Genomic DNA, 23700 nt, shown 5'->3' on the forward strand with positions numbered 1-23700 from the left:
CTGGGCTTGTCGTTGACTCTAGCATCCAGGTCGGCGAGGAACACCCCTGATGCTTCTTTATATTTCTTTCTTAAGGAGAGACTGCCATTGTCGCAAGCGACTACCATTTTCAAGTCTCCCTTTATGGATCCCACAGATCCGTCATCAGCGACGAACTTCATTACTAGCATCTTCGTACTGATCACTGCCCTGAGATCGTTAATGATTTTCCTCCCTAGAATAACGTTGTAGGCCGTGGAGTCTCGTAGGACTACGAACTCAGCCATTATCGATCTTCGCCCCTGTCCTTGTCCTATGGAGACCGGCAGGGAGATTATCCCATCCGGCTTGATGAAGTGGTCGCCTAGCCCTACAACACCGTACTGGTGAGTCTTTAGGTCGGCATCCCGTACGCCCAAGGTGTCGAACACGTTGCGGAACATAATATTCGAGTCTGCCCCATTATCCACAAGGATCCGCTTGATGAGGCCAGTTCCCACTCTGGCCGTGATGACCATGGGAGGGTTTTCGGCAACCTCATCAAACCATTGGTCTTCCGGACCGAACGATATGGATGGAAGCCTTTTGGCGCTTCGCATGGAAGACGAGGAAACCACCAGGACTTTGGAATCTTTCTTGTGTGCCGACTTCGACCTCAGAGCCGCATTCCTTGTTGTTACCACGTTCACTATGGTAAGGCCATGGTCGTTGTCCTCCGGCTCTTGACGTCGCTTTACTGAGCGGGTCTTGTCTTCTCCTTCACGATCGCGATCTCGTCTCCTCGGCTCCCTGATGAGGTGGGAGAATTCGGCTAGTTTTCCGTCCCGGATTGCTTATTCCAGCGCATCCTTCAGGTCGAAGCAGTCCTGTGTCTTGTGTCCATAGCCCTTATGATAGTCACAATAAAGGCTCTTGTTCCCTCCGGTTCGGTCCTTCAGAGGTCGAGGCTTTGACAATATTCCCTTCTTGGCTATCTGTTGATAAACTTCTATGATGGGGACAGTGAGGGGAGTGTAATTGGTAAACTTCCTGACTCGAGGGAACGGCCTGGGTGCCTTGCTCGGACCACCATCTCTGGTGTGTTCCTTTTTCCTTTCTCTGCTACCGTGCTGCCGGGGTTGATTGTAGGAGGGCTGCCGCTTGTTGGCAGCCACGACTTGACTGACTTCTTCATCATTAATGTATTCCCTGGCTACATTTTGGATCTCCTTCATTATCCACACCTGCTTCGTGGTGAGGTGCTTTCTAAAGTCCTCGTTTTGGAGCCCGTTCGTCAAACACAGACTAGCTACTGAGTCGGTTAGCCCGTCGATCTCTAAGCACTCGTTGTTAAACCGATCTAGATATTTTTTGGTCGGCTCGCCGGACCTCTGAGTTACCCCGAGCAAATTGATTGGGTGTTTTACCTTTGCGATTCTGGTTGTAAATTGGGCCAGAAAAGCGTGGCTGATGTCTGAAAACCTAGCCACCGAGCCCTGCGGGAGGCTGTTGAACCACCGTATCGCTGGCCCCGCCAAGGTGACCGGGGAAGCGTGGCACCTCACCTCATCTCCAACTCCTTCCAGGTTTATCCTGGCCTCGAAGGTCGTCAGGTGTTCCTGGGGGTCTTGGGTTCCGTCATACCTCATGTCAGTCGGCTTATCAAAGTGCTTTGGTAGCCGGACCTCGAGGATGGAACGATGAAAGGGGGTCGCGCCCATTATCACGGGCCGGCGTGTTCTCTTGGGCCGTTATCCTCCGCCTTCTCGTTCTCGCTCTATTCTCCTTGGCCTTTCTCTTCCGTCTTCACGATCTCGCTCTATAGCGCTTGTTTCAGGTCGGGTGTATATCACGGGGTCCCGACGTCTTTTGGGGCGCTCCTCTTCCTCCCAGGCACTTTCAGATTCAGACCGTGGGCTACGTGTACGCCGGGAATGACTTCTCTGAGGAGTTCTTCCCCGTGCCATGGGAGAATGGCATTCGGTTGGTTCGGGCGTTCGTTGACGGCGCTCTCGATATGCCAGCTGGCACTCCAGGTTTTGCATCATATAGCGCAATTCCTGTATCATCCTGGCGCTGTTGCTGCCTGTTCCCCCAAAGGGGCGTCTCTCCTGGGATCGTGTAGCCCGCTCGATACGTCGGGGAGGGGACCTCGTCCGCTCCCAGGGAGAGGCGACAGAGGCTGCCCCCTCGGGGTCCGTTCCGTGGCCATGGTCTCCTGGACCTTGTACGATGTCCATTTGGGCCAATCCCCACAGACGGCGCCAATGTTCGGTAGGTCAGATACCGGACGGTTCGGAAGGATCTTCGGGTCGATCGGTGGGGTGTGGCCTGGATTCAAGTCGCGAAGGGTGAAACTGGAGTAACCGACGTCCCGAGCTTTTCGTGTGGAGGGCGTGTCACCTGCAAAGACACTCCGACGCTCTAGTCAGTTTGAGTGTGCAGGCGAAAAAGGGATAAAGTGATGTGTGTCGTACCTCGGGGGAGGGGTAGGACCCTCCCCATATATACTGTGTCAGAAGTGGGTCCCGCAAAGGGAGACCCACCTTCCTCGAAGCTTCCTGATACAGCTGTGGTGGAGAGCTGTCAAGGACGCGTGTCCGGGTCGGTGGTTGAGCTGCTCATGCCCGACAGTTCAGGTTGGGTGGTCAACAGGTTGGGCCAGCTCGCAAACGGTCTGGGCCAGGCCGTAACAAATATTATTTAAGTAATTTATTTCTATTATTAGTATTTAATTAAATTAGTTTTAGAGAAATTTAAATTGTTGACTCAATTTATATATTATGATTATTCTTTTTGAATTTATTATTTTTATATTTTTTAATATAAAATTTCTTTTTTTCTGATTTTTAAGTTTCTTTTCTTTCTTGGATATATGTATTACTTTTTTTTCTTTTTATATTTCATATTAGTAATGTAATTATTAAGAAAAATGTATTTTAAAAAAATATTAAAACATCACTATTTTAAAAAAAATGAAAGATACGTGAAAAAAAGAAAAACGAAAAATTAAAACATCACTATTAAGAAAAAAACTGTTAATATGCGTATGAATGGGGTTAGAATTGAGGAATATATATAGATATATAAAATAAAAAATTATTCAACGATTGTAGAATAAAAAATAATCATATATATTAAACGAAATAATTATAACAAAAAAATTAATATATGTAATTTAAATATTTTTAATAACCGGTAACATAGAGTTTAACAAAATATAATTCATATATTTTTTATTTATGTATATGTATTGAATTATTTATGTATATGTATATATATTAAGAAAAACTACCGTGTGTGTATATATATATATATATATATATATATATATATATATATATATAAGAGTAGAGAGGATTCTTGAGCTTTCAAGTATTTGATGATCTTGAATGAGTAAGGCCTTTGGTATTTATAGACCCTAAATGATTACTGTTTGGGTACTATTTGCCGACAGTACTGTTTGCTTTTACTGTTTGAAATATTCTAGATACTCTTTGTTCATATGTATTGGTTTTGCCTTTGTTAGTATATCTTTTTCATTAAACCCATCTTCATAGGGTAAAGATATTTCATGTAATTTTCTATGCTGAAAAGTTGTGGGATTTAGAGTATATATATATATATATATAGAATTATTTAACAAAATTAATATATAAGGATATGGAAAGTTCTATCCAAATTTGACAAGAACAAGACAACTTATATATAAATGGTTCTCATGGATAATAAGGTAAGTTGATTATTTTTCGTGATTCTTTCAAGTGATGCTAGGTCCATTTTATAAATATTTTTTGTTCATATTTTAAGTTTATTTGATAAGTAAACCCTTGCACGAATAAAAAACAGTGCGATTTTATAGATTTATAAGTGCTAATAACCTTTATATTTAATTTGTTTTATAGTGTGATAATAGCCAATATATTTGGTGGTGGATTTAACTATTTCTATATTATTTATGATCACATTCAGTATATATGTCTGATTTATTGAAGAAAGTAAATTATTAAAACCAATTAATAACTATTTTAGATTTAATCCAATTAACATTAGATTAAAAAAAACAAACAATGCATAACATGTTACTTTTTTATTAATCAAATTATTATAATTCAAAATAATTTTTAAAAAATAATTTAAAATTATAATTTCAATCTTATCACGTGCATGACACAGGTAATTACACTTGTTTATTCACCCTCCATCTGCTACCTACACCCACTCTGCGTCTCATAGTCCCCTCTCTCCTCATAGTCGGCGACTCGGCGGTAACCATCTGGCGACCAAGTAACCAAAACCTCAGCACCGCCGCCCCCTCCTGAAGCAGCGCCATCCTCCTTTCGCGGTCAGCGATGTCCCGCCCTCCCGGAGCAGCGCCGCCCCACTCTGCCGTCAGAGCCTCACCGCGAATATAACTCCTTTCCTTCCCCTCACGTAACCGTGTCGCTGACGTTGCCGCAGACTCCAGCCGATGCCGCCACGGGTTCCCGCATACGCCGCCAAAAGCTCAACGACGCCGATATTTGAATTCACCGTGTGAATATGGTAGATGTAACGCACGCGTGTTTAAAGACAATATCAAATCAAACACTCAATTGCTTATTTTTTTATTCTCACTCATGTCTTCTCATCTGTTTAAGTTTTTTATTTTTTATTTTTTGTTTCTCCACTTTTATGGTTACATCAAATCATAAAACTCATGTGTCAAATTATACATTTTTATTAATAAAAATTAAATTATTGGATGATCATAGTTATTTTTTCTGTTTATCATCTTTTTCTTCTATTTTAACAATCAATTTAGGATGGTCATTTTAGTAGGTATGCGAATGGTTATTTTAATTTTTATGTAGATGATTATTTTGATTGGATTGGGTTTAGTTATATAAAATTAAAATATATTAGATGTTCAATTCATTAGGTATGCAGATGATTATTTGTATCATTAGGTGGATGGTTATTTTTACTAAGGGTGAGTGGCGTGTGACAAGCCAAGCAGCGATGGTGAAATGAGATGATTATTGATGAAGGTGGGGTGGCCGCCAGTTGAAAAAGAAGAGAGTATTGGAGTGAAATGCTTTAGTAAATTAGGATTTCAGATGGTTATTTTTTTAAAATAAGTAACTAAATTTTTTTAAAATTTAAAATTTGAAATTTGAAATTTGGGGATTTAAAATTTGAAATTTGAAATTTGATGTGAAATAACTCAATGATAGTTTTTGAATTTAGGTAATATGTGAAGTGATTTTTGTTATTTATCTTTATTAGACTAAATAACCACGCCATTATACATATGGTCAAGATTCTTTTTGGCTCCCTAGCAGAATAAATATAAAATATATAATAAATTAAATTATATATATATATAAATATATAATAACTGATTTTTTATATACAAATACTATTTTTTATTCTATAATATTATATACGATTATTCTATTTTTATATTATTACGAAATAAAAAAAATAAAACACACCAAAAATTGTAATATGAAAAAAAACAGATTCTATCTAGGGGTACCAAAATTCTCCGAAGCGCAGGGATCCTTGCGGGGACTGCCCCAAATGGGGACTCGAAGGTGGAGAATTTTTTCTGTGGAGATGGAGATGGGGACTAAAATCCCTCCGAGACAGGCACGGGGACCCGAGCGGGGATTCCCGCCCCATCCCCGACAATTCTCCGAATTCTTGATGAGTTTATTTAAATACCCTGAAATTATTTTTAAATAGGGACTTTTTAGTAATTTCACCTGTTGAAAATCCTAACCCTACCTTATTGAATGTCTTCCATTCTCTCCTACTACTCCACTTCGTGCCGTTTCGAAGCCCCAACTCTCCAAAAAAGTTCAAAACTCCGAAATCCCAATCCCCCATAGTTGTCTCCACAATTACAGCCATAGCAGCATACCCCTCGCCAGTCGCTACCGGCCACTCTTCCTACTCAGTGCTTACCCCCTTATGGACTATGATTTGTTATTTTGTATTTCTTGACTTATAATCTTGGATAAGATATGTTTGTAATAATGTTTTGTAGTTTTTTTTTTTTAATTTTTCACTATAATTTTCATATAAATGTTCAACATAGGGAGATGGAAAATGGAGCCCCGCAGAAAACACAGAGAACGCGGAGAATGGAGATGGGACGATTATCCCCCTATGGCGGGGATCGGGACGGAGATGGGGAGGTCCCCGCTCCCACTCCCGCCCCGCCCTATTGACGTCCCTAATTCTACCGAACAAAAATATCTGAATGGGATTTATATAATTTGTAAATAAATTTTTTAAAAAAACTAACAATAGCATCCACGACATTATTTTCTATTTTCAATAATTAAATCTATCTTGAGAATAAGATTGGACTAACCTTAAGTCTAGAATATATACAATTCAAAATACCAAAATAAAAAAATAAATTAAGTCAAAATAAAAATAAAATAAATTCGAATAAAAAAAATCACTTTATCTCATTAAAAAATAACTCATTTAATTTTATTTATACATTTTATACTTTGTCACAAATACTACAATAGGTTAATAAGTAGTATTTGTAGATTTCATTTTAGGTCGGAAAAAAAATCTAATCATAAACTCATAATATAAAATCTAATCCTTTAACAAAACTAAAAATATATCAAATTAAATTAAGAGAAAGTCTAGGAGACCAGCTGATTTTATGGTTTTTAGCCATTAATTAGCCATCAATGATATTTTTAATGGTGTGAGATTGCATCTAATGGTGTGGAATCATTCAATTTCATTTTGATGGTTAAGTACTAGCCAGAATTTAACAAAAGTGCTGGTCCCTAGCACTCCTCTTAAATTAAATATCATAACAAGTAAAACCATAAGCTAACCTAAACTAATATTACAACAGGTAAAAATATAAACTGATATGGTCACCATTAATACGAGCTATAACTCGGCCTCATAACCGTTACTGTCCATCACCATAACTCGCCATTTGCCGTTATTGCTCGGCCCTTATGAGCTATAACTCGGTGGCATTAATATTATCATAACCGACGTCCCAAACGGAAAGGTAAAATCGATTACGAAATCAATTTTATCACCTAGAATGTAACGGACGAACATATATCTATAAAAGAAAGGTAAAGTGTATTTTTTAAGAAACAATTCTGAACTGGACATCATAACTGACTTAAGCATTGGAGTGCCTTTGCAGGTACACTCCACCCCCTTTGTATTGCTCGCACTCTCACATCTACAACGAACATAAGGAACTCGGATCCAGAGGAGCGGACGTTTAACCTCATAGCATATAGCTCGGCTGATCTCGAGGAGTTGAAGCCGACCTATTTCCCAGGCAAGATCAATTGGCGCCCACCGTGGGGCCGAGGAAATCATATTTTTTCTTTTGGTCCCATCACTTCCATCCGCATCCATGGCTGATGTACCGCCTCCTTCACTGTCCGAACTCATGCGAATGGTAGCTGAGCTACAACAAGCCAATCAGCGAATGGCTGACGAGAACCAAATAATGGCTGCTCAAATTGCTGAGCTAAATCATGCTCGGATTGAGCACAACGATACTCATCGCCAACAGGCGGAAGACGAGGAACATCAATCCCAACCGACTCATGTTTCAGAAACTGCTCGACACGAAGGGCAGCAGCCCGAAGACGAGAAAGAAGAGTCCGAGGACCCTGTAGGCCCCTTTATAGAAGAAGTAATGAACTTCGAACTACCGAAGAGGTTCACTCTGCCGTTGACTCTCACGCCTTATGATGGACTCGGAGACCCGAGGAAGTTCCTAAAGAAATTCCGATCAATAATGATCGTCAATGGTGCATCAGATACAGTTTTATGTCGTTGTTTTCTGAATTATTTAGACGGTCCTGCACTTGATTGGTTGTGTGCTTTGCCTGCAGGTTCCATTTCGCGCTTTCATCAGTTGGCGAAGTTATTTGAAGAACATTTCGCTGGATCTGCAATATACTTGCACGATTCTGATTACCTGAACACTATCAAGCAAGGACCAAACGAAAGCTTAAAGGAATATATGACTCGCTTTACCAAGGTCGCGATCAGCATACCAGATCTCCACCCCGAGGTCCATCTGCACGCAATTAAAAGCGGCCTCCGACCCGGGAAGTTCCAGGAGACGATCGCGGTAGCAAAACCAAAGATCCTAGCAGAATTTCGAGAGAAAGCAAAAGGACAAATTGACATCGAGGAGCTCAGACAAGCTCGGAAGTCTGACAAGTCACACTTCCGTGAAGAAGATAAGAACTCAATCGTTAAGAAAAGTTTTAAACTAACACCTCGATTTGATTCTTATACGCAGTTTAACACTAAGAGGGAAGACATAATCAAGGAGATCTTGAACTCCAAACTAATTAAGCCTCCAAGAAAGGCCGGCACATACCAGGATGCAAAGAACGTGGACAAGTCAAAGTACTGCGCTTTCCACCAGAAACACGGCCACAATACCGATGATTGTGTGGTCGCCAAAGATCTCTTAGAACGACTAGCAAGACAAGGTCACCTAGACAAATACATCGGTGGTCACATCCAAAAACGCGGCCCCAGTTCCACAACAAACGACCTCTTTGAACAACACCGAGAAAAAGAGAAGGCATCTTCAAGCCAATACGAAAGACCACGAGGTATAATCAATTGTATTTCAGGAGGATATGCAGGTGGGGGATACACAAACTCGGCAAGGAAAAGGTCGTTCAGAGCAATATGCTCGGTAGAAGGACCGAAACAAGATGTAGCAATCACTAACCCACAACCAGAAGTCACTTTCACACAGGCCGACTTTAACTCCAATATACAAAATTTGGACGACCCTGTGGTAATCACCCTTCAGATATGGGATCTATTAGTGAAAAAAGTACTCTTGGATCCCGGGAGCAGTGTCGATGTTCTGTTTTATTCCACATTTCAAAAGATGAAGCTCAGCGACAACGTGCTACAGTCAACAGGAGGAGACTTGGTCGGCTTCTCGGGAGAACGAGTTCCAATACTCGGATCAGTGTGGTTACAAACCACACTGGGTGAGCAACCTCTTTCAAAAACTAATGATATTCAATATTTAGTAGTCGATTGTTTCAACCCATATAACATTATTCTCGGCCGACCTTTTTTAAATAAGTTCGGCGCCATTGTATCTACAGTTCATCTCTGTGTAAAGTTTCCTCTGCAGGAAAACCAGGTTGGAACAATTCATGGCGACCACAAAGAGGCACGACAATGTTACAACATCAGCATGAAATTCCAAAACCGCTCCACGCAACAAGTTAACAACGTCGGCCTGAACCAAAAGGAGCACACACTAGCCGAACTGGACCCAAGAGCTGATTTCCTCGATCGCCCAAAACCCTCTGATGACCTACAAAAAGTGTATTTCAACAATAACCCTAATAAATTCACATATGTAGGTACCTCACTCAATGCATCTGAGTTGCAGGCAATAACAACCTTCCTGCAAGAACATGCCGACCTTTTCGCATGGACACCATCAGACATGCCCGGAATCGATCCACACATTATCAGTCATAAACTGGCAATAAACTCGGCAGTCCGACCAGTACAGCAGAAGAAACGAAAACTCGGCGAGGAAAAGAGGAGAGCATCACTAGAAGAAACACAAAAGCTCATCAACGCCGAATTTATCAAGGAGATCAGATTCACTACATGGCTAGCCAATGTGGTAATGGTAAGAAAACAAAACGGTAAGTGGCGCATGTGCGTCGATTTCACCGATCTAAACAAAGCATGCCCAAAGGATTCTTACCCCCTACCATCCATAGACTCTTTAGTAGACAATGCATCAGGCTATGCTACTTTAAGTTTTATGGATGCGTATTCAGGGTATAATCAAATACTAATGCACCCCTCTGATCAAGATAAAACAGCTTTTATCACTGATTTCGGTAACTATTGTTATAAAGTTATGCCATTTGGATTAAAGAACGCAGGTGCAACTTACCAACGCCTTATGGATAAAGTGTTCGCTAAACAAATCGGCAGGAATATCGAAGTTTATGTCGATGATATGGTCGCCAAAATGAAAACCGGACATAATCACATCAGCGACCTCACAGAAATATTCGGCCAGATCCGCCAGTACAACATGCGCCTCAACCCCGAGAAATGTGCCTTCGCCGTTCAAGGGGGTAAGTTTCTAGGTTTTTTACTAACATGCAGGGGAATAGAGGCAAACCCAGACAAATGCCGAGCAGTGCTGGACATGGCCAGCCCTAAAACAGTAAAAGAAGTTCAGCGTCTCACAGGACGCCTTGCCGCCCTTTCCAGATTTGTTCCCTGTTTAGCTTCAACTTCTATTCCTTTTTTCCAAACAATTAAAAAGAAAAAAAATTTTGAATGGAACGACGATTGTGAGAGAGCCTTTTCCAAATTAAAAACAACTCTCTCACAACCGCCAATTTTACAAAAACCCCTACAAGGGGAAAACTTATTTCTATATCTGTCAGTTACTGATTGGGCGATAAGTTCGGCCCTTGTATCAGAAAGAAACAAAGTCCAGCATCCGATATACTTTGTCATTAAGACTCTCCAACATGCCGAACTCAATTACCCAAGGATTGAGAAGCTCGCACTGGCACTAATATTCTCGGCAAGACGTCTCCGACCTTACTTCCAGAGCCACGTTATCTACGTCAGAACAGATCACCCACTGAGACAAGTGTTACACAAACCAGAAATCGCAGGACGACTCATAAAATGGGCAGATCGAACTGTCTGAATTTGATATCAGATACCAATCCAGGGGACCGATCAAGTCACAATTTCTAGCAGATTTCATCGCCGAGTTTACTACACCATCCGAGGAAGATCATACAAAACAATGGATCTTATATGTAGACGGATCTTCCAATAATGGGGGCTGTGGAGCAGGAATTCGTCTGGAAGCCGAGGACGGATTCATACTTGAACACTCAATACACTTAGCCTTCAAAGCCAGCAATAACCAATCCGAGTATGAAGCACTGCTCGCTGGACTCCGACTCTGTTTAGATCTCCAAATCTCGACGATCAAGGTATATTGTGATTATTTGCTAGTAGTACAGCAGGTAAACGACCTTTTTCAAGTAAAAGATCCTCTACTCTCTAAATACCTGCTATTAGTAAAAAAATTATCAAAAAAATTTGTCAAATTTGAAATAGAACATATACCACGTGAACAAAATCAAAGGGCAGATATCTTATCTAAACTCGGCAGTACACAATCCGAGTTATCCACACTGCAACAGTTCACAATAACATCACCCACTGTTACTCTGACAAATGTGTTAAGTGTTACACAGCTAAAAGATTGGAGGGACAACTTTATACACTATTTACAAATAGGTAATATACCAGAAGGGGTAGAGAACGATAAAAGGTTCCGACGGCAAGCATCTTCCTTCACAATACTCAACGGAACATTGTATCGACGAGGATATACTCGCCCCCTACTCAAATGCCTCAACAAGTCAGAAGCTGACATAGCATTAGCAGAAACACATGAAGGAATCTGTGGCACACATACAGGAGCTCAGAGCCTAGCATCAAAGATCCTCCGAGCTGGATTCTTCTGGCCGACGTTGAAACAGGACAGCCAACAAAAAATCAGGTCATGCCAGAATTGCCAAAGACACGCACCACTGATACACATACCTGCCGAGCAAATGCATCATTCAGAAATCAGCTGGCCATTTAACCAATGGAGTTTGGATATACTCGGGCCGTTCCCTACGGCACCGGGCCAGGTAAAATTTCTTATTGTCGGCATTGATTATTTCTCTAAATGGGTGGAAGCCCAACCTTTAGCAAGAATAACATCTCAACAAATGATTTCCTTCATTTGGAAAAACATTATTTGCCGTTTCGGCATACCTCAACATATCACAACTGACAACGGTCGCCAGTTTGCCGACCAAAAGTTTCAATCTTTCTTGCAGAATCTCAAAATAAACCAACACTTCGCCTCTGTTGAACACCCTCAAACGAACGGACTAGCTGAGGCCGCAAATAAGGTCATCCTGCATGCACTAAAGAAGAAACTAGATGACGCCAAAGGACTCTGGGCCGAACTAATACCTGAAGTCCTTTGGGGATACAACACCACCCCACAAACATCAACAAAAGAAACGCCATTCAGGCTGGTATACGGATCGGAAGCCATGATCCCCCTGGAGATCTCCCAGAACTCAATCCGAACTTGCATCAACAACCAAGACGAAGCTCGGAGATCCGAGCTAGACATCATCGAAGAAATCAGAGACATCGCCGCCTTGAAGCAACGCGCAGCACAGCAAGCAATTGCTCGACAGTACAACAAGTCAGTCAGAAGCAGATCATTCGTCAAAGGAGACTTAGTCCTCCGCAAAACCGAAACTGCTCGGAAACCACCAACACATGGAAAGCTCGTAGCCAATTGGGACGGCCCATACCGAATATCAAAAGTACTCGGTCAAGGAGCATACAAGCTAGAATCACTAGATGGTAAACTCATGCCTAATACATGGAATGTGTCCTCCTTAAAGAAATTTTATAGTTAAAAGACAGGGACAGGCTTGTACTCTTTTTCCTACTACCAAGATTTTATCCCAAAGGGTTTTGCTTGGAGAGGTTTTAACGAGGCTAGCCTACCTGCACCTTTGTATTCAAAAGGTTCATAAAAACTCCGAATATGTAGGAGACAAATATTATCTTCTTTATCAGATAACTATACAACTAATATTGTCAATCAAATATAATTCTATCAATACAGCTCAGACAAAGCCCAATACACGTCTAAGCTACAACCTGCCATTATCAGATAACAACACCAACAAAAATACCAATAAGCTCGGAACACTTTCCGACGAATAACAAACAGCTTTTATAAAAAGCACCACATTCAAAATTCAAACAAGTCAAATTCAACAAAGTTCAAACAAAACAAACCAACTATCACATATGCAAAATAAATTCAAATACGTTTCTAACAAAACACATTAAACATTATCGGCTTCATCTTCTGCATCGCCATCATCTTCGATCAGTTGACCATCTCGAACTATCTTTCCAGGATCCATGCCAGAGAGATCGGCATCTGGAACCAAAAACTTAACCTGCAACCTCACCCTTTCAAAACCTTCAACAAACGAATCTAATATCTCATCCGCCTTTTTCTTCTCCATCTCCTTAAATTGAGCAGTAACCTCAATCAAACGAGTTTGTATGTTCACCAAATCACTTTCCTTTTTCTTCAAATCTTCCACATCTCTAGCATAACTTTCTTTAGTCTCCTTCAACAACTTCTCGGTCTCAGTCAAACGGCCTTGAAGCTCAGCAGCAACACTCTTACTCTTCACTAACTCCTCCTTCAAAACAGAAACCTCTCCTTTCTCTGCAACAACCCTCTTATTTTTCAACTCTTGGCTACGCCCAAGACTTGCAAGACGAAGGCCAACAACTTGAAGAAAGAAATAACACCACAATCCATAAGACTCCCAGAGGAAGAGTAAGGAAAAACCATTAAAAGTCATTACCTGCATATACTTCCCAATAGCCATGTCCCCGACTTCCTTTGCAAGAGTAACATCAGCCGACGACTGGCAATACTCGTCCACCACAGCCATATACGGATACTCCTTTCCCCACACCGAAAATGCCTCACTTTGTTCCGAAATTTTATGAAGCCTTTTTTGATTGCCCATAAAGGCCTGTATCTCTTCCAGAGGAACCCCTATTTCCTTATCATCAGAATCATCTGACAAATCAACAAGGTCGGACTTCTTTCTCTTCTTCGCAATCACCTTCCTCCGACCTTGACGAGGCTGAGTAACCTCACCAACACCAGCAACTTTCTCAGCATTAGACGACGATACCTCCTTCTCCAGATTCTTATTCTTGAAGCGCGTCCTCAGAGACGCAACTGAAACACCAGGATATTTACCACCTGCGAAAACAACAAACACATCAGAAATACGACAAGAAGCAATAAACACCTTAGGAAAAACCCTATAACTAACCCAAATAGGCTACTACAGCATCTTTATCCTCTTCCCACTTCAGAAGCTCATACATTGAAATCAGGTCTCCCCGACCGATATTTTCAACAAGAAACTCAATCACACAAACATTCCTCGGGGAGATAACCTCAGGACCGAGGATATTCTGAGGTTCCGAGCACCAATACAACGGGAACCTCTCAGCCAGATTTTCATCCACGAAAAATGGAAAATCTTTTTCCAAAGCCCTAACCTTTAAATACATCTCTTTAAAATCTTTAAAAGAAGATTTGTACAATTTGAAAATGCCAAAACCAGGGGTGCTATTGAAGTTTATCCAACCACCTTTCCACACCCCTTTGGCTTGAAATAAAGAAAAGAAAAGATCAACAGAAGGCACAACTTCCAGAAACTCCATTAAAATTTCAAACGAACGGAGAAACGCCCACCCATTTGGATGAAGCTGCGACGGAGCGCAGTTTAACTGCCTCAAGACCTGACATTCGAAATCAGTGAAAGGTAATCTAACTCTCAACTCCTCAAGAACGCAGCTGTGCATATAGAAAAATTCAAAACCACTGCCCCGGTGATAAACCCTATCATTAACACTACAGGGCAGTAACTCAACCCCAATCCCAGAATCCTGCCTCACCACCCTACTAGCATCCACCTCCTTAACAGCAGCTTCATCACAGAACAATGACACCCGAGACCTCACGTCATCCCCAACCCAGTCATAAGACCAGTCTATTTCACCTTTCTTCTCCTTCTCAAATCCCATCAGAAACAGTAAACAAACATGCAACCAAGAAATACAAAGAAGATGAGAGAAGAAACGAATTAGAAGAACACAAGCGTGACCATACCTCTCTTGCTCATCCTCCAGACAAGAAGCAGAAAATCAAAAACGCCCAAAATTCCAATCAGCAGAAAAAATTAATCGCAACCAAAAACGTTCCAAATATCAAACCTGCCTCAGTCACACCAAACGACGAAAGAGGCATTGGAAACCATCAACACATTAATGAAGCACCCACTCCTTCTCTCTCCTGAATAAAAAGCGCACACAATTTCCCACGTGGCGCAGATGGGAAGTTACTTTAATGAAGTACGTTGAACTGGGGGCTCACTCAGTAACCACTTTACCGAGTTATAACTCATTATAAAAGCTCAACCTGCTTCATTAAAAAACTTTCTTCAGGCTAAGCTTGGGGGCTGTGATATGGTCACCATTAATACGAGCTATAACTCGGCCTCATAACTATTACTGTCCATCACCATAACTCGCCATTTGCCGTTATTGCTCGGCCCTTATGAGCTATAACTCGGTGGCATTAATATTATCATAACCGACGTCCCAAACGGAAAGGTAAAATCGGTTACGAAATCAATTTTATCACCTAGAATGTAACGGACGAACATATATCTATAAAAGAAAGGTAAAGTGTATTTTTTAAGAAACAATTCTGAACTGGACATCATAACTGACTTAAGCATTGGAGTGCCTTTGCAGGTACACTCCACCCCCTTTGTATTGCTCGCACTCTCACATCTACAACGAACATAAGGAACTCGGACCCAGAGGAGCAGACGTTTAACCTCATAGCATATAGCTCGGCTGATCTCGAGGAGTTGAAGCCGACCTATTTCCCAGGCAAGATCAGGAAGTCTAACAAAGATGTCAGTAATTATATCGACCGGAAGACGGGCAAAACAAGACCTTCGTATTTGGGATTTCCTGACAATTAAATATAAAATAATTTAGAGGGAGAGAAACGAAAAATTTTTGGTGTTGTTTTGTGTTACTCCATAGAGAAACAAAATATAGCTTACCTCACTCGTCGTGCAAAGAAGCATTGGAAGAGAAATTTGATTATTTTTTCCATCACTCTCACGTGACAATGATTGTTGGGAGAAGGCAGGCACCTGATGATTGAAGCAAGTAAAGTTGATGCTTTCAAGAGGAGTTTATTGATTTTATAACAATCACATTAGTTGAATGTGAAAATCAGTTACGAATTTACGTATATAATTTGTAAAGAATCTTTTAAATAATTTTTTAAAAAAATTACAAACAATAACATCGGCCACATTATTTTCTGTTTTCATTAATCAAATAAGAATAAGATCGGACTAATCTTAGATCAAGGATATATACAAATGCCAAATATTAAAATAAAAACAATGAAGTAAATCAAAATAAAAAAAAAATTGGATAGAAAGAAATCACTTTACCTCAAATGGTATAATATTTTCATACTCACCTAGAAGTCGCGACTTCGAATTTAATTCTTAACTTAAAAAAAATGTATTCGAGAGAAAATCTAATCGTAAACCTATAAATATAAAATTTAAAAAAATATGTTAAATAGGGTTGTTACTTGTTAGGCTGTTTCTGTTTAGGAAGTAATTCAAACTTCAAATCAAATTACTTGAATTTGATTTTATTTTTAAATTTAATTATTATATAAACTTTTTAAATTTTAAATTTTTTCTTTTAAAAAAAAAATTAACATGAGTTAATACAAGACTAAATAAAAATAAACAAAAATCAAGTTTACTCCTTTTATGTTCATATATATAATGCATGAAATAAATGAAACAACTTAATGAGAATAACTTAAATCTACTATAATAGGTACAAGGTACTGTATGCAATAATAATAAAAAAAAAAGGTTAAGAGTGATATGGTTGTTACAAAGTAGTTATGCATTTAGGGGTAGTTTCCTTGCACTCCATCTCGACATATATATATCAAGTCTAATATAAAATCCAATCCTTTAATTAAATTAAAAATATATTAAATTAAATATCATAACAAGTAAAAAATATAAACTAACCTAAACTAAAATTAAATACTATAACAAGTACAAAATATATATATATATATATAAACTAACCCGAGGTTCACCAAAATACATGTTAAATAGGGTTGTTATGCTTGCTTCGATTTTCAAGGAAGTACCAGTTGTGCCAAGAAGTGGTGCAATGGGTAGCAATTTGGATAAATGAATATGCGCCAACAAAGAAAATTGAGGGCGGGTTACTGAAGCTATAGAATAGGGAATATGCGTGTAGGTGGGTGTAAAATAATAGGAAAAGTTGTTGAAGAATGTGTATGGATTTGTTGCAATTGGTTTTTGTTTATGGATAAATTATTATCTTTGTTTACAAATATTCAAAATTAGTAAAGATACTCATAATAAAAATGAAAGAGTAAACTACCATTTGTACCCACGAAAGTTGAAAACGCTGACATATCTACCCATAGAAAAAGGAAATTACCATTTGTATCTATGAAAAATGATTTTTACAAGCAAAATTATCCAAACCCTAAAAAATTATCTAAAAACCCCAAAATACCCTTATCATTACCACTGCTACCATCATCCCCATCTCTCTCTTCGCATCACATGAACACTCTCCGATCTAACCTCCATTTCTCTGCCACAAACCACCTCTGCCACAAACCACCTCATTGTCACTCCTTCATCACCATAATCTTCACCTTTGGAGGAATCAAAATCACCCCAGAGAGAAATTTGAAATGGATGACGATGGGTGAGAGTCAAAATTGGATCTTGGTTTCAGCTGAATCTGAAGCTGTTTGAGGGAACAAAACATTGAAAAGGGTGTCATGGAGAAAGTTAATAGAAATAAGGCGAAAAAAAATACAGATCCAAGGTGAGAAGAGAGTGAGGAGAGAGGATCAAATCCGAACAATCAAACACAGAAGTCTCATGTATTTGGATTCACTTTTTATGGAAGAAAAGAAAAATGGTGAAAGAGAAAAAAAGAGAGAGAGAGAGAGCTCACCGCGAATTTGGTTTGCAAAGGGGACCGCGGTGGTGGTGGCTGGCGCGGTGGCCCGTCAGGGGCACTGGTTCGGTGATGAGGAGAAGGTAGCCCCGGTAGGTGAGGGTGGTCGGCGGTGAAAAGAGGAGAAGGGGCATTGCGACTCTAGGGTTGCTAGCGGCGGCAAAGCAGGGGCGGGGTGGGTGCGAAGGTCCTCTGTTTGGCAAGAGCGAGACAGGGAAGGAGAGAAAGAGGGGTGGTCACTGACACTGACACTGGAGGTTGCAAGAACAGAAACAGAGGCAATTTGGGGTTAGTGGTGGTGGTGGTGGTGGTGGTAAGGTGATGAGTAGATGAGGATGATGGAGTGGTTAGTGGGGAGTGTACCAATGCTTGTGGGTTGGGAAGATGGAGGACTTGACTTCATGGTGTACTTGCACCATGAAGGTGCTTTTCTTCTCCGAGGAAGCGGCAGCAAGTGTTGCTGTGACTGTGAGGATGAAAGAGAGGAGGGTGTGGCAAGGAGCCATTGGAGCAGCGGTGGAGATTGAGTGGAAAGTAATGGTGAGAGTGTGTTAGAAAGAAAAAGAGGGGTGGTGGCTGGGTGAAGAGGGTTAGGGTTAGAAAGGGGTTTGGGTGAAGGAGGTGGTGTGGTGGTGAAGATAAGGGTATTTTGGGGTTTTTAGATAATTTTTTAGGGTTTGAAAAATTTTGCTTGTAAAAATCATTTTTCATGGGTACAAATGGTAATTTCTTTTTTCTATGGGTAGATATGTCAGCGTTTTCAACTTTCGTGGGTACAAATGGTAGTTTACTCAAAATGAAATTTATCTTATACCATTATATATACCCATGAAAAATAAGATTATTTTGATAAAATTATGTATAGTCTAGAAAAATATTAAAAATTTTTAAAGGATTCAAATCCTAAAAGAGCCTAATAAAATAAATTTTGATTAATTTTTTTTATTTGCCCAGGCAATTATAATGTTGGTGAGAATATGAAGATTTTTTTTCTATTTGATGCAATGTTGAGAAATAATAATGAAAAAAAATATATTGGTAAATATATATAATATGAGATCATACAAAAAATTTATTTAATTCAATTTACTTTTATTATAAAAAATATGTTGAATACTGTAAGATTGTTCAATTTGAGTAAACAACTCAATTAAGTTCTTTTTGATAAAATATCTTAAACAATAAATGACTATATTAAAAGTATAAATAAGCTATTTTGTGTTTAGATTTTTAGTTCTAAAAGTGTTTATTTTATAAAAATGTAGTAAAAACTAAAAAGTAGTAGTATTATGAGAGAAGTCATTTTTTTTAAACTTCTCTATAAGCTTTTAAATAGCTTCTTAGAAAGCCGCAATTTGGTTTTGAAATTTGCACCAAACATTAATACTACTACTTTTCATAAATCAAAAGCTAAAAAAAAAATACTTTTGAAGCTTTCCAAACGGGTTTAGTGTTGCCCATTAACGCCGGCTTTTAAGGGTGAAGTCTACATAACAACCATAATAGGATTGCTAGCTTAATGTGAAAATTAGTTATGAATATAATTTGTAAATAAATTTTTAAATAAACTTTATAAAAAACCACAACCAATAGCATCGACCACATTATTTTCTATTTTTAATAAGGAAAATGCTACTTATATAATAAATTTTTTATCTGTTTTATACTGCTAACTTTCAGTTATTTAAAATTTAAATTTTGAATTCAAAATTAAAATTGAAAAGAAGATATTCATTTTAACCTCTTATAAAATTATGAAAGATGAATTTTTTTTTCTCTTTTGTTTTTTCAATTCTTCTCCTCACTCTTGCTCTTTCCCAATTCCCATTTTTTCATTTTCCATTTCATCCCTTTCCATTTCATAAGTTTCTTTTTCCTTTTGATTTCGCACAAAAATACAGAACCAAACCTTGAGTTTCAGTTCTGCAGAAGGCTCAACCACGGAAGAAACAAATTGGTACATATATACTAACTCCTTTTCTTTAGATCTCTCTTTTAAGTTGGTGATAGTTAATGGAGTATGTTTTGAGCTTTATTTATTATTTTTATTTTTTTGTTCGAATTAGTTTTGAGACAGATTCCTATACCAGATAGTTTTGATTCCCTCACATGTCTCTTTGAAATTTTCACACCCAGAAGGTTTATGTATAACAGGTGGATTTGGTTCAGTATAATTCGGTCTTAAAATTCTCGAACAACGATTCTCTATTTTTCTGCTTCCTTTGCTTATACAACTTTTTGATCGACTCATTCCTTGGTTCCGTTCTCTGATTTCTGCTCTTCTCAAATAATGTTTAAGTTGTGTTCTTTCACGTGATTATTGTTAAAACAAGAAGAGATTTCATTTGGATTTTGTTTAGGATAATCAAGAATGGAGGGTCGAAGGACTAGAACACGATACAGATATTCTTTGTTCTGAATTCTTGATGCACTCATTAAATCCAATGATATATATATAAAATCAAGCTCTTCCTATTTTTTATACCATGTAATCAAGCTCTTCGGATTAAATTTGTTTGTTCTCTATTTATTTTTGTTATCGTTTTTCTTCTTAGCTTATGTTTCTTTGAAATCTGATTAGGTTGGAAAAGCTGGTGGTGCTAGGTGGAAGTCCATGTTCTTTGCTGTGAGCAAAGCAAACATGTTCTCTGATTCTCTTTTATTATTCTTCTTTCTTCGGATAACAATTATTTCGAATTTTTGTTGTTGTTGTTTTACGATTTACTCTCTAATTCATTATATTATCATCTTTCAGGAAAAAAACTTCATATCAAGCAAATGCTAGAGAACAAACTAGCATCTGAGGAGGATATAAGGGCCTACAATAAAGGATTGATAATTGCTTTAACTCAATATTTTGATTCTCTCTTGTGATTCATACTAATCTTATGGTTGAGCTCTTAATGTTTTAGAATGAGAGTGGAGATTCTAATAAGTCAAAATCTGTGGTAAATGACGATTATGATGATAAAGAGGTGATGGAGCTTTGTAATTTATTTGAAATAGATTCTGACAGTAGTTGTTATTGTTTGTTAATGAGTTTGAAATGTTCTTATTTTTTATAGAGAATGAGGGAAGTAGCAGCTATGGTGAAGGAAGAGGCCTTGGAGTGGGAGGAAATAATTTCATTCATCATCAATCTTCATATAGTTTTGAGAGTTGATTGACAATATAGTTTGATCATCTTAATTTTCTGCTTACTTTTATGTGTGAAGATCATAAAATTTGAAGTTTAGTAGGGTTCCGTAATTACCATTTATGTTTGAACAAATTCTTTAGTAATTTTTTCATTCAAAAATTTAGAATCCTCAACTCTATTACTTTTTATTTCTCCGCAACTTTATTTATTTTTAACTTTGAAAGAGATTTAATTTATAACTTTGTCAAACAATATTTATAATTCTTATGGATAACTGGATAAGGTTTAATTGTTATACTTAGGAGTACTAAATCTTCTTAGGATACTATTGAAAGAAATGTTTGGCAATCTAAGTTTACTAACTAATTCTTTTTTATTTAGTCCTCTTCTTGATAGAATTTTTCACTTATATGTTTATTCTGTTTTTAAATTTGAAGAATCAAAGAAAGAATTTGTACCATTGCCTCGCGATTATTTTATTTTTGGGATATGTGATTTACTGTCAAAACTTATATTTCATTGTTAAAATGAAAAGAATAAGTTGATTGGTATTGGAGATTAAGAGAAACGAATTTTAAAATTTAAAAGAATAATTTTAGAATTGATGTAAAAGAGGAAAAAAAATATTTTAGTTGTTTCTCAAACATAAAAAAGGTATAGTCATAATGTTAATAATAAATGTGATGAAATTGTGTATATGTAATTGATAATTTTTAACTCTTTATCCAGAGAATCAAATAAATTATTATAATAGAATAATAAACATTTGATGAGATGAATTATTTATTGGCTAATTATATAGTACATATTTATGTATACAGATGCAAAAATTTGTTGACAAGTGTGCAATATATTAGAGGCAGGAAAAGTTTGGCAAGAGCTCTAAAACCTTGTCTGCCTTAGTAGTTGAAGAAATGTTACAGATCCTCAACTAGATTTAGAGAGGTGGGTTGGGACTTTGTTTTAGTTTTATATTTTTGGTCATCAGTGGTGGACTTGTTTAATATAATTGGACTTATACATCTTGTAAGCTTCTTCCTATGGATGTTATCTTCTTCGTTTTTCTAGGTCCACATCATAGCAAACAAAAAGAAGAAGATCAAGAAGAAAACAACAACAACATCCAATTGCTATTGAAAAACGAAGAGATCTACATCCAACAGCACCGCCACCAACCGAGGGTTCGAGATATGGCCTGATCATCATCAACCAAGCTACTACTCCTTCGGTTTGGGTCCATCTAGTGAGAGAAACACCACCACAAACCCAAGCGACGACGTTTCGGTGTCTTTCTCTGATGAGTCGAATCGGATCGGGTTCACCGTGATCTGGTCTTCTTCGTCTGGATCGAGTCTAGGAAGCGGCACAAATTGCAGAGACTGCGTTAACCAAGCCAAGAAAGACTGCCTCCACCTTCGCTGCCGAACCTGCTGCCGAAGCCGAGGGTTTCAATGTTCTACTCCAATTCAACACAATCAGAAGTAGAATCGTCGACCACCATGGTTTTTGCTCTATTGAGTTTTATGCGTGTATAATTTCATTCACTAATGAGTAATGATTATGTTTGTTGTTGTTGTTACTATGCAGAATGCGATTAGTTTCTTTTCCTTAGATTTATCATTAATTAAATAATTGAAAAAAGATTTTAATAACTTTATTTCTTTGATTAAATAGAATTTATTTATTGTAAAATTTTATATTATTCTTAAAAAGTTAACACAATAAATTTACTACCTATACTTTGAAATGAGTTTATAATCCATAAAATTCAAATATAAGTAATATTACACTTTACACCTGCATATATTTTATTATTATTATTATAGTGGTGTTCATTTGAGAAATTAAATTTAGTTTATAATGGGGCCTTATAGTGTACGGATGTGGGTGTACAAATTTTTGTCTTTTTGTGGCTGAAAAGCGTGTCACTAAAAGTGTTGTTTAAAGAAAAAGTGTTACCCTTAATCGTTAACTTGGCTCTGATACCAATTTTTACTCTTCATATTTTACTTCGAATAAGTTTATAATTTGTATAGAATTGAAAATGTTACTTTTACTAGCATTTATAATTCTGATTTTTATAGTTTTTCAATCTTGTTTTAGTTTATAATAGTCTTTTTTGCATGGATTATTGTTTATAAAATTTTTTATCTGTTTGTCTTTTTCTTGAATATATTTTCTCAAATCTTCAACAACTTCTTTTAGTTCTACACTTTCTGTTGTTTCTAAATATCTTTTTAATTTTTCAGCCTCATTCTCCATTTTTTCTTTCAACAGCTTTAATTCTTTTAAGTCATAATATGATTTTCCAGGCATTTATAAATTTTTTAAGTTTAACTCCAACTTGTTTATATTTATTCTTATTTCTATCCTTTTTATTATAAGGTCATCAATTTCGATTTGAAGATTATTTAATTCCCTTTTATACTCCTTCTTTTTAAATTTTTCGCTCTTTTTCTTTTTATTTTATTTTCTGGTCTTTCAATCTTTGCATGCTTCATTATTTATTTTAGAATTTCTGCAAATTCTATCATCGCTTCATCACTATTTTCTAGAGATTCTATTAATTTTTCTAACTCTTCAACTTCTCTTTTTAACTTCTCATAAATTGTTTTTAGAGCTTCAAATGCGCTTTGATTTATTTCAGAAAATTGCAAATAATTCAAACGATTTTTTCTTTCAAAGAGCTCTTGTTTCTTATCTTGATAAGTTACATATATTTCTTCTTTATTTATTGTCATAATTTAGTATTTAGGGTTTCATTTAATTTTTCGACCTTTTTTGTTAATTCTTTTATTTCAGAATTTTCTTCTTTA

At 37.6% G+C, this 23700-nt stretch overlaps 3 protein-coding genes and 1 long non-coding RNA gene across 4 annotated transcripts; 2 read left to right on the plus strand and 2 right to left on the minus strand.

Annotated features, from left to right (window-relative positions):
* Window positions 1–812: 812 nt before the first annotated feature.
* On the minus strand, window positions 813–1679 carry LOC107646323 (uncharacterized). The gene has a single exon (XM_016350514.1). The coding sequence runs from the start codon at window positions 1677–1679 to the stop codon at window positions 813–815; it is 867 nt and encodes a 288-aa protein (XP_016206000.1).
* Window positions 1680–7360: 5681 nt separating this feature from the next.
* On the plus strand, window positions 7361–12488 carry LOC148554490 (uncharacterized). Its single transcript, XM_088490341.1, has 4 exons — window positions 7361–9634; window positions 9896–10243; window positions 10677–11018; window positions 11253–12488. Exons 1-4 carry the CDS (start codon window positions 7361–7363, stop codon window positions 12486–12488), a joined length of 4200 nt encoding a protein of 1399 aa, XP_088346467.1.
* Window positions 12489–12926: 438 nt separating this feature from the next.
* On the minus strand, window positions 12927–14706 carry LOC148554491 (uncharacterized). Its single transcript, XM_088489926.1, has 3 exons — window positions 13947–14706; window positions 13448–13873; window positions 12927–13387 (listed from the first exon to the last, which is right to left on the minus strand). The coding sequence occupies exons 1-3, from the start codon at window positions 14704–14706 to the stop codon at window positions 12927–12929; spliced, it is 1647 nt and encodes a 548-aa protein (XP_088346052.1).
* Window positions 14707–21727: 7021 nt separating this feature from the next.
* Window positions 21728–22464, plus strand: LOC107645567 (uncharacterized). Its single transcript, XR_002348190.2, has 2 exons — window positions 21728–21829; window positions 21953–22464. It is a non-coding gene; the product is annotated as an uncharacterized LOC107645567 (long non-coding RNA).
* The last annotated feature ends 1236 nt before the right edge of the window (window positions 22465–23700 follow it).

Source organism: Arachis ipaensis, chromosome B6, assembly GCF_059453495.1.
Source record: "Arachis ipaensis isolate K30076 ecotype BB chromosome B6, ASM5945349v1, whole genome shotgun sequence".
Classification (NCBI taxonomy): Eukaryota; Viridiplantae; Streptophyta; class Magnoliopsida; order Fabales; family Fabaceae; genus Arachis; species Arachis ipaensis.

Coding starts and splice junctions, on each gene's coding strand:
- LOC107646323 (XM_016350514.1), bottom strand. CDS start 1,679: ATGGGCGCGACCCCCTTTCATCGTTCCATCCTCGAGGTCCGGCTACCA.
- LOC148554490 (XM_088490341.1), top strand. CDS start 7,361: ATGGCTGATGTACCGCCTCCTTCACTGTCCGAACTCATGCGAATGGTA. Junction 9,635..9,895: donor CTACATGGCTAGCCAATGTG/GTAATGGTAAGA, acceptor TTTGGATTAAAG/AACGCAGGTGCAACTTACCA. Junction 10,244..10,676: donor TTGCCGCCCTTTCCAGATTT/GTTCCCTGTTTA, acceptor TAAAATGGGCAG/ATCGAACTGTCTGAATTTGA.
- LOC148554491 (XM_088489926.1), bottom strand. CDS start 14,706: ATGGGATTTGAGAAGGAGAAGAAAGGTGAAATAGACTGGTCTTATGAC. Junction 13,874..13,946: donor TGCTGTAGTAGCCTATTTGG/GTTAGTTATAGG, acceptor TTGTTTTCGCAG/GTGGTAAATATCCTGGTGTT. Junction 13,388..13,447: donor GCAGGTAATGACTTTTAATG/GTTTTTCCTTAC, acceptor TCTTTCTTCAAG/TTGTTGGCCTTCGTCTTGCA.